The sequence below is a fragment of the Lagopus leucura genome, unplaced genomic scaffold (assembly GCF_019238085.1).
Source record: "Lagopus leucura isolate 7727_CA_CO unplaced genomic scaffold, USGS_WTPT01 Super-Scaffold_73, whole genome shotgun sequence".
Classification (NCBI taxonomy): domain Eukaryota; kingdom Metazoa; phylum Chordata; class Aves; order Galliformes; family Phasianidae; genus Lagopus; species Lagopus leucura.
In genome coordinates, this window is record NW_024962252.1 from 93,690,485 (window position 1) to 93,701,736 (window position 11,252).

General features: G+C 44.5%; 1 protein-coding gene across 1 annotated transcript; it reads left to right on the plus strand.

The window, feature by feature from the left end:
- The first annotated feature begins 3,421 nt into the window (after window positions 1–3,421).
- LOC122182250 (ankyrin repeat domain-containing protein 9-like) lies at window positions 3,422–8,341 on the plus strand. Its single transcript, XM_042875370.1, has 2 exons — window positions 3,422–4,294; window positions 8,156–8,341. The coding sequence occupies exons 1-2, from the start codon at window positions 3,422–3,424 to the stop codon at window positions 8,162–8,164; spliced, it is 882 nt and encodes a 293-aa protein (XP_042731304.1). The 3' UTR covers window positions 8,165–8,341.
- Window positions 8,342–11,252: the final 2,911 nt, after the last annotated feature.

Below are 11,252 nucleotides of genomic sequence, written 5' to 3' on the forward strand. Positions count from 1 at the left end.
TTTTAACCACAGATCAAAATTCTAAGAATAAAACTCCCAAACTCCTAATCTTCTTCTTCCCTTTGAAGTTAATGTCTTCCATTTCTAATGGATTGATACTGTCATACAGATGCATTATGCGTGTAGCTAAATTCAGAAGAGGTGCATTGGCATCAAACGTCATCAGCACCAGCTTTCCTAAACTACTGGGAAAAGCCATATTCAGGAGTCTGTATGATGGGCAGTACTCAGCCATGGCAGGGGGTTGTGCCTTCCACGTCATACAGAGGTCAGCAAAGTGTAGGAATGTCTCTCGTAGTTTTGTGCTGGGCTTCCTGGACAGCATTACAGGGTAACTTGTAATTACCGGTGTGATCTGTATTTACAAGGTGACCTGTAATTACAGGTTTTATGTTTTTCATATCCTTCACTCATGGTATATAATTGGTTTCCCAATAGCTATTTCTGATTTTGGGATTTCAGCACCCTTGTTCTTTGGAGCTATTCACAGAATGTTTTTCCCTTGGCTTCTCTGTATCTCTGCACCTGATACAGACCTCTGTGTACAGCCCTCTGTATCAGGTCCGAAGTGAGAGACGCTCCTTTGTGGGCTGGAATGTCCTGGCTTGCTCATGTCTGCTGTCCTGGCTGAAGATTCCTGCACTGTTCCTTGTGTCAGACCTGGTCATCCTGCAGCCACAGAGTGAGCTCGGTCAGCAGCAAGAGCCAATGCCAAATTACCCCTGCAAAAAATAGGTCAATTTTGAATCTTGTGGTTCAAATGAGCCTGTGAGTTGAATTTGTAAGGAAGGAGGGGGAAGCAGAGCAGAGGCTGTGTCTCCTTGGAGCTGGATCGACAGGGAGGGGAACACAAAGGAATCACAATCCTCAGGAGGTGAAAATGCAAAAATTAATCTGCATTTTACTACAGGGTGATTGCTCTGGCAATCACCACACAGCAGCGGCACCACAAAAGTCGTTGTGCTTGGTCATTACCCTGCCACAGACGTGCTGGAAGTGCTGGAGCACTAGCAAAACAACTTTCATATAGACATAGAATCACAGAATCATAGAATGATGGAATCACAGAATGCCTTGGGTTCGAAGAGACATCAAAGATCATCTAATTCCAAGTATGCTGCCATGGGCGGGATTGCCAATGGCGATTAGACCATGCCAATGGCCACTAGAGCATTCTGCTCAGGAACCCACCCAACTTGGCCTTGAGCACCTCCAGGGATGGGGCATCCACAGCTTCTCTGGACAGCCTGTGCCACTGCCTCACCATCCTGTGAACAAAGAATTTCTTCCTATCATCTAACCTAAACCTCTTTTCTTTCAGTTTAAATCCATTCCCCCTTGTCCTATCACTATCTACCTGCATAAAAAGTTGGTTCCCCTTCTGCTCCTTTCAAGTGCTGGAAAATTGCCACGAGCTGTCCCCAGAGCCTTCACTTCTCCAAGCTTTCAATCCTAACTCCCTCAACATTTCATCACAGGACGGGTGCTCCAGCACTCTCATCATCTTTGTGGCCTTCTTCTGGACTTGCTCCAACAGCTCCACATTCTTCTTCTACTGGGGGCCCCAGGCCTGGACACAGCACTCCAGATGGGGCCTCACAAGGGCAGAGTAGACAGGGACAATCATCTCCCTCTCCCTGCTGCCACATTGGCCTTCTGGGCTGCAAAAGCACACTGCTGGCTCATGTCCAGCTTTTCATCCATCAGGACTCCCAAGTTCTCGGCAGGGCTGCTCTCAATCGAGGCTTATATATAGGATTGCCCCAGCTCAAGTGCAACACTTTGCACTTGGCATTATTGAACCTCACTGCATTCTCTTGAACCCCTTTTCAAGCCTGTCCAGTTAACTGGGACTTCCTTGTGCTCTTTGTTACTCTTTGAATCTGCCCTTGATTATACACAAGGTTTATTGCAACCATGGATACAAGATGGGTAATAGTATGCTCAAATAACTCAAATAACTATATAGCAGTATTTCCAAGAATAACTGCAGTAACAATGGACTAAAACTGTACATACATTCATTTATTCTAACTACATGAAAACTCACCGTAAAACGAAATGTTTAGGGCATGGAATTGAACATCCAGGACTTTGGAAGATGGCAGGATGTGTTAGATGTAGACCCAGACTGGTGATGGTTTTCCCCTTGAATGACCCCAGGCATCATTTGGAGGTGTTCAGACTTTATGCTTGAATACTGTTTGGTTTGAATATACTGAATATACTGTTGTCTCCTTGCTAAATGAAAAAAAGAAAAGAAAAAAAACTCCATTTGTTGTATTTTTCCTGTTTTCGTACCATGATGGTGAGATACCAACTTACTGCAATTTGTTGATTTATAAAATGCGTGGAATTCCTCCTGTTTAGGAGGTGTTCATTTCTTTTCTATGAATATAATTTTGGTCAGGTCATTTTGCCTCATCCCATAGGTAGCAGCCCTCAAGGCTGTGCTCCTTGGTCATCTTACTGGGCATTTCACAGGTCAGATTGCTTAAGTCCATTTCCCCCTATTATAGCTCACTCTGACCCCACTGTAAGAAATGCTTACATCAAAGCTCTCCATCTGCAATTGTGGTTTGGCCATTAAATTTGTTTATGTACCTGCTGTGCAAAACAGAGGCACTTCAGATATTTCCTTGCTAAACAAAGGCAGGCATTTAAATTGAGCAATATGCTTTATGACTCCAGGCATGGTTGCTCCACATCTTGATTGACTCTTTTCTCTGCAGAGATTAATGTTGGGATCTTAAATATCACTAATGCCTTACAGACAATCCATTAACATCAGCGTCTCCTAATTGGCCAGCCATACCATTATTTATAAAATAGGGAGCCCCTCTTAATAGTACAGCTACCATTCCCTTGATTTCATGAGTATATCATCCTCTATATTACCAGCCATGGAGCATTTTATGCTGCAACATATATTTTTACTGTTTAACAAGCTGTGTGTGAGAGCAACATGCAAAAAATAGATGAAAATTACTATCACACTTACTGCGATGTAGAAGCTGATCTGGTTAGACATGAAATGCAGACAGAAAACTACCTCACCTCTCAAGCTAATTTTAGTCTCTCCCTGCCTTCTCTGTAGCTGCGTGTGTATAAAATCACTTGCATTCTGACAGCGTTCCAGTAACCCACACTATGCAGAGAGCAGGATGTACTTACTAACCAGCTGCTTGCATGGCATGGGTTAACCGAGCCTGTGGGATTGTGCTTACCTAAACAAAACCACTGCAGTGAGGGGAAAAAACAATGAATGGGTGGAGATGATCAGCCCATGCATTCAAGCTAGTGCAGTCCAGGCAGCAATGACAGCCTGAAGGTTGCAGCAGCATCGGGATCTGCATTCCAAGTGCACAGATCGTACAGTCTGGAGAGATTTTACGTGGAGCTGCTCTTTATTTGCTGAGCCATGGCCAGCAACCAGGCCAGCATGCAGGATGATCAGAGCAGGCACTGCAAGTTCTTATCCTATATGTTCTACCAGGCTGTGAGAGATCACAAGCCTGTGTGGATGCTGGAAGACATGAGAACTATGGAGTATTTTTACTGGGAGGAGAATGCCAGCTTAAGAACATACTCACCTTCAGAAGCCCTTCTCTACGCAGTGGTGCATAACCACCTGCCTTATGCTCAGTATCTGCTGTCTCATTTTCCAGAGGAGGCTCTCAAGGTACCCGGAGAACACTTCTGCTATTGCCCATCCTCTGCTCCTCACTTGGCCATGGCGGTCACATATGACAGGAGAGATATCTTGGGGCTGATCATCAAAATCGCGCACAAGCTCCCCAGCTTAAACTCGTACATCAACAGGACTGGCTGCTTTCATCTAGAAGATGGGAAGACACCCCTGCACCTTGCCTGTGAACTGCTGAGGTCGGAGACAGTCCTCATCCTCCTCGGCAATGGAGCTTCTCCCAGGATAGAGGACAGTAAAGGGCTTACCCCGCTGGACGTCATCCTGGAGCAGATGTGGGACTCCAAAGTCAACATGGCAACAAAGAAGCTCTGCCTTGACTACCTCTTGCTCTTCATGCCCAACCCACAGTTTAAGATGCGGAAAGTTCTACAGGATCATCCGGAGCATTGGACAGCTTTGCTGGGGGAAGAGAAATTCAACAGCCTGGTGGGCAACGCACCTGCTTCTTTATATCTGCAAGCTATGCAAACTATTCTCCAGACTCTGCCTCCGTCCCACTTCCCTAAAAGCATCCAGGAACTACCTATACCTCAGGCACTAAAGCCCTTACCATCCTATGGCAAAAAGCAATCGACAAAAAATGTGGTAAATGTTTTTCCTTGACTTTATTCGCTGGGTCTTGGATTTTTAAAGGCAACTTAGGGGACATGGGCACCCACCAATCTGTGTATTTTATTGTGATTTTAATACTTGTCCTGCTAGGCTATGCTGGGAAATCCAGTATTTTGTGACAAGATTTTAAATGTAGAGTTCTGTGTTTTTTTCTAATCGATTGCAGGCACGGCACTTTTAAAGGCAAAAGCCTTCCTTGTTTTCTATTTCGTTGTGCATGTGAAGAGTTAACTGTAGCTGAGGTTGCCTTATGTTTGGGGTTTTTTAGCTGTCAGCTGGTATCAGTGAATCTGAATTCCCAACATAACTGTATCCCGTGTAATGCACCTGAGTAAAAAGAAACAACTTGCACAGTAGGATTTTCAAAGGGTGTAACTATGGAACTGTGTTCTACCAGAGCTAGGAAAAATACCACTTGTATGAACAGGATTTGAAACATCAGGTTTCCTTTCTAACAGTGATCCAGCATCATCAAGTAATAACCAAAAAGTCTGTGGCTGATCCTACAGAGACGTAGAGGCAGTTTTACAGAGTACATTTTAATGAGATACTTAGCATTGGGTCATAGTGTGGAGTTATGTGTATTTAGATAAGACCACCAAGTGTTTATTCCTATGTGGAAACTGGGACGGACAGAAGAAATAATGAAAAGCATCCTATCTCACTCAGGAGTGAAGGGGTTGAAGGCAACTCCAGCCCAAATGCCTCCTCAAAGGTGTGTAATGGGGAGGGTAAAATTTTTCTTGCTCTCCAGTGAAAAACTGCAAGTAAGAGCAGGGCCACTGGCAGCCTCATCCTTCATGAGTGACATTATCATTGACTTGTGCTTTAGGGATGAATTTGTGTCTCCAAAAGAGATGTAGCTCATTACCTCTATTTACCAGTGGGTCTCAGAACGACCTGTGTTTGCTAGTTACCCTAAGCTAGGATGTGACAATCATGCATTAGAAGTTGTCACTTGTCAGAGTGGTTTTGCCACTCAAATCCAGACAGAAGGCCTGCTCCTGGGAAACAAGTTTCTATTGAATTCCCTAGGAACTGAAGGCAGGGTGTGTTTGCAGCTTTCCAAGAGCAGTCTCTCTGCAGGGCTGAGGATGCCCTGCCCAGGCAGAGTCCTGTCTCAGGTGCTGGTCTTGCTCTCCTGGCCATGCTCAGCATCAGCAGAGCAGTGGCAGAATCCCAACTCCTTCATGGGGAATATCTCTTATTTTGGACCAAATGTCCTCTCTCTTTGTAAATGCAACCCTCTGCTCTAATGAAGCAGTGTCACACATTTTCCCAGATCTGTTCTGAACAGTAGTGTATAAATTGCTGATCTCTTTAGATAAATTTGGTGCAAAATGCCATGTGACACAAGCTCCATTTTGAAAGGCTCTGGCTATGAAAGGATGTGCAACAGACCTGTGCATTCAAATCTTGCTGCACGGAGAAGATCCCTCCACACATTATCTGCTTGTGCCAGGACTGCTGTACCAGAGCTACACCCTTCTGTATCAGCTCACATGGTTTCCCTCTGTTCAGAGCACCACCAGCATGTGTCAGGCTACTGATGATGCTGCAGGGCAAGGGGGAGATTTCTTGCAAGGCTGGACAAGAGCTATTTGGGGGATAATTTTGGAGACATGGGGACATTCCTCCCAGACATCCCTCCCCGGGTACTGGGAAGCAGTTCTGTGCCAGTGCCTGATGTGCTGTGCTAGGTGACGATGCAGACTTGCTGGTGAGACAAAGAAAATGCCAGCCCAGCCCTAAGAGTAGTGACAGAAAAGGGTTAACTTCTTCCCTTGCAGTCCCACCCCCCATGGTGTCCTCCCAGCCCTGCCTGCTCTCCTCGTCTAATTCTATTCTGCCTTGTGCAAGGGGGAGGGCACAAATGGTGTCGGAGAAATTCAGGGTAAATCTTGGACAAGGTTTTTGCTGAGAGGCCGCAGCACCACTAGCAAGGAGAGGCTGTCACAGCTTCACAAAAAGCGGAACCAAGGGCAGATTTGCATAATAAACAGTGGCTGAGCCACTTCTGCCCTGGCAGCCCCCAGAAAGGCAGTGCTGGGGGCAGAAGACAAAGCAGGCACTGGCTGCCTGAGGCTGCTGAGAGCAACTATGAAGTGCTCAGTGCATTGCTAGCAATGCAATACCTCATCTCAGTGGGCGAGAGGCCGTGTAGGCTGGAGATTGATAATATTAAAATAGTAATTAGGCCCCAGGAGCAGAGTTGCCAGCAAAGGAGAGAAGGTAAATCATCAATCACTAGCTTGATTCCGTGAGAGCTGTGTTGCTAAGAATTTCAGAAAAGACAGGAAGGAGAGGAAGATTGTTCGTCTTAGAAGTCAAATGATGCAGGTGGGGATTCTTGGCATTACCGACACTGGCACTTTCTAATAAGGCAGAGGTCTGTGTCCAGAGAGCAAGAGCAATCAAATAGGAACAAGAGCATCTGAAATGGTTCAAGGATTATTTGTTGACTGTAATAGCCAGGGATCATCACAAAGGTCATAGTTCAGGCATTTGGGCTCTCTGGTGGCTTTGTAGCACACAGAATGCTTTGTATGCGTGCATGAGTTTTTACCCTCTATCCATTAGCCAAGCCAGAGGATATCTGTGTCTGTTATCACAGCCTAGAAGAAGACTGCTGGCTGTTGTTGGCCAGCACATAAGAGCTCAGATGTTCTCAGACTACCAACAGGCAGCTGCTCACACAGGAAAGGTCACACCAAAGCCCTGTCACATCTGTTTTCCTGACCATTTTAACAAGAGCTCAAGCACTCACTGGGCCCCAGTCAGTCACCTACCTTCTGACCTTGATGTACAGTTCTACTGGGCAAGAGTTTAGGGCCATTAGTGTTCTGGTGCTTCCATCACCTGTAATGCCAAGAGTGCAGAGTGGGATGTCCTTCTGCAGGAGGATTTATTTTGCAGTGACCTGCTTCTTAGTTGGATATCCCATTCATCTTCCTACCTATACGGTGTCATTACATCAGATACAGCCAAATCTACCTCAGTCCTGTCTGCATTGATTTTATTCTTTCCGAGCCAGGGTTTAGCCAGGTAAATCCTGTATTTTTTCCACTGTTCCTGCAACTGATGGTCAGTAGTCTTTAAAAATCCCTGTATTTGCACAACAAATATGTCAGTGACTTTATTAATCAAAAAAGGTGCTTGGTGCTACGTAGTGATGTTTACATTTTGTGTATAAACATACTGAGTAAGAGTAGCTAAGATCTTTATTTCAGGACTTGGCAAAAAGAGAAAAGGAAAAGGGCACAGTCTGTTCATCTTTGGGTTACAGGCTGGCTCTGCAGGTTACATTTTTAAATTTCAGTCTTGAAGAGTAGCACCGTAAGGATCTGATGTGTATATGTGTTTTCCTGCCACATCAATGGGTGTCATTTCAGTGAGCTCCGTGGGTCTATGGGTGTGTGTGTGTGTACATGCGCACATGTGTGTCTGTGTCTGCCCTCTTCTGGTAGAACTCACAACTGACACACAATACTTTCCATGTACACAACGGTGACCAATGCCTTAAGAAAGCAGCCTTCTAGTGAAACAAGTTTGCGTCCTAAGCATCGTGCTGCTAACAGGTAAGGATATTTCTTCTCTGGCAAAGAGGCAGCAGCTGTGCTTTTGAAACAGGTGTTTTATCCCTAAGCACCAAGCACGAGGGCTTCTGCATGCCAACAGTCATCCAACGAAGGATTTGTGACGGTGGACACATTTTATTGAATTGCTTTTTAAAATAAAATATCTTAAATGTGTATCTCCATCTTTTCTTTCGGCTGACAGCAGAATTCGGCCACCTACGACTTCTTAATCCTATGCTTCTGTCTGTTTCTGCAGCACCATTAGCAGGGAGGACAGGCCAGAATCTGACCTCAGTTGCATCTCTTTACACCCGAAGTAACACTTTTTAAGTCAATTGCACCACTGCTGATGTTTGCCGGTATAAAAGAAAACAGAATCTGTGCACCCATTCTTCAGGACGCCATTAACTCTGACTTCAGCTTACAAACAAAAGTAGTACGTAATCCCCCAAAACATTTTTTTACATTTTTCATACTTTGAATGTATACAGATACAGACATTCTCTAACACTGATGGGCACTTTCCTATTCCTTGTTCCCTTGGCTTTTTTTGGCTTCAGCGTGACAGGGACTGACGCTGTTGTTTACTGATTACGACTGAATGTTCCATGCCCAAGTACAAATGAATGTTCATTATATGATACAACTTTCTTACAAAGCCATACTTTTGTAATTTTGGTTTCTCTTTTTTAGGGAAAACAATCTTTCATGTAATTGTATATTCATTACTCACTGCATGACTAAAGAGAAACAGACTGCAATGCGTGCTGGGAATAATATATATATATATATACGTATACCCCACTACAATAACTGTGAAAATTATTTAATTTGATTGTATTACTGTAATAAACTTGCAGTATAAACTTTTGATGTGTCTTTTATTAGACAGTTGGTCAAAAGTACCATGAGCTGCTTTTGCTTTGTTTCGCTTTGGTGTTTGATGACTCCAGTGTGACTGCTCAGCCTCAACCTCCAAAAACGTGATCAGAACATAATATTTTCCAGGCTTGCAATATCTAGCCGTGCTGACAGAGGATAGCCCAAGTGATGAAGTGAACCTACATCCCACAGACCTGCTGCAAGGTGGAGCTGAATCAGAAGAGGCTCATTAGGAGTGAGTGGTAATTGCTCTTAGAGATTTTTATCCTTTAGGCTTGAGCTCAGCTCACAGCAACTTAAGATAGAGCTGTTTATAGGATTACAGCAGTGCTGGCAAGCTCCTTCCCTGCCTAGGGTTTCTAACTCCGTAGGGAAAGAGGTCCCAGTGAGGCTTCCAGTGCCAACTCCAATTTGTCCTGTAAAAGCAGGTCATTGCTGAGGGTCCATGGGCAAATGTACACCTTGCACTCTCTGTGCCACCTCCCTCTGGGTAATAACCTGCTGACATCCATGCAGAACCTGCTGACATCTGTGCAAGCTCCTCTGCTGCCTTGCCAAAATAAGCTACCCAAAATATTGCAGATGAAATCCTAACAGGACATGCACTCTACCACCAGTCAACAGCACACATACACACATAGTTCTCCTCCACTAGTATGAACATGATTTAACCACAGGAGTTAGTACGTCAGCCTGCTGTTGCATACTAAGTCATTGGTTTCATGCAGAGAAGGGAATTGCTGCACTTTAAGACCAAAACTATATTATTCTATCATAGTGGAAGATTCAGCTACTCCACGCTCAAGAACGCAGTCCCCAGAAATGCAGGCTTTCTGGCTTATTGGTTTCAGCCTTTCCTGTCTTTGAGAATGGGAAGCTGATTCAACTTCTCTTGTCCCCTGGCAGCTCTGCTGAGGCTGACCACCAGAACAGTAGAGAGTGGCTCTTGCAGCTGATGGAGAGCTGGGCTGACAGATCCATCAGAGCCAGACTCATCTAGCTATCAGTCTTTTTACAGCTGCAGTTAGTTGTAGCCCACACAGCAGCAAGCAGTAAGACAGGTATTTGAAGAGAAATATAAAGCATGTGTTCCCTTGTGCTGGGGAAGCATTTTCAGAATCACACAATGCAGTGACAGAAGGCCTGCCCACACCTCAGATAACCTCCCTGGGTGAGTTACCCCACGCAGAGAATCACAGAATGCATCCCAAACAAGCCAGCAGCTGTCTGGCCTTCTGGAAAGACAAGGTTGCATTTTGTTGCACCACTATACTCAGAGAATGATAGGGACAACTGCATGCAGCCTGCAAGGGATTCAGCTCCCTAGACACCCACAGTTGTCTCTAGCACTTGGGAAGCTGCGCAGAAAAGAAGCCAAGTTTCTCTTGGGGTGACTCCAAGAGGCCGCTTGCATTGTAAAATCAATGGTAACATTCCAGACTAAGTTCCAGTTCCAGCCCTCATAAAGTGTGTTCATATTCTGCTCTAGAGAAGTTTACTGCTAGTAGGAAAGCTGTCACTGAATCCCATGAATACATACAGAGAGAAGGTCATACGTTGGCTATGTGCACCCATGTGATCAGATGGGCAGATTCTCACACAGAGCTGTAAAAAGATGGCATGATTATCCTGGAGTTATAAGTCTGACAAAAGAAAATTTAGGAGGAATAAAAGAGAGAAAAGGAGTAGGAGAGGCAGTACAGCAAGATTCCTTCTGGGAAGCATCTCCTACAGTGAAACAGAAATAGGGAAATAGTGGAGAATCCCAAACTTCGATACAAGCTACAAAAAGGAAAACAGAAAAGAAAAAAAAAATGAAGTACAGAAGCCACCTACCCGACACTTTCTCCTAGAGCTGGGTTTCTGGTACAGAGTGTCAGGTATCAGTCTCAAACCTGAGCCAATACAACGTCCTTTCCATCCACATTCTGCCAGTTTAGAGGTCAGATGGTCTGTGTCTCATATGGAGAGATGTTTTAATGAAGACACTGTTAGATCTTGCTGCTCTTGCTTACCTTCTCCTTACACCTTCCCCTGACTGAGCAAGATGTGTCATAATGCTGTCACACCAGGGCAGGGATAGGGATGGGCCACGAGGGGGGTAGAGGCTGTGGTAATGGGAAGGAGCAACCAGGCAGGTGGTATACCTCCTTTCCACAGTTGCTTCTAACTTAAGTTGTTGAAGATGTTCTTTGGTGCAAAGTTAGCAGATTTGGTAATATGGTAAGGGTAAAGTCTTCTGAAATAGAAGAGGTTGACAAGCACTAGAAAAGAAAATAAGCACTAGAGTTGACTGTCTCTATTCCACCAAAAATGCCAATATTGGTTCAATTCTGATTTGAAATATAAATTCAAACTATCAGAATTGGCATGAACTGTGTTTTACAGAGAAGAAAACTGATCCAGATCTATCAAAATACTTTTTAAATAATAGAATCATTTTTATGTTTTAATATTTTTCTTTCTGTTCA

What these genes read in the sequence shown, in the direction of transcription:
- LOC122182250 (XM_042875370.1), top strand. Translation starts at nt 3,422, where the DNA reads ATGGCCAGCAACCAGGCCAGCATGCAGGATGATCAGAGCAGGCACTGC.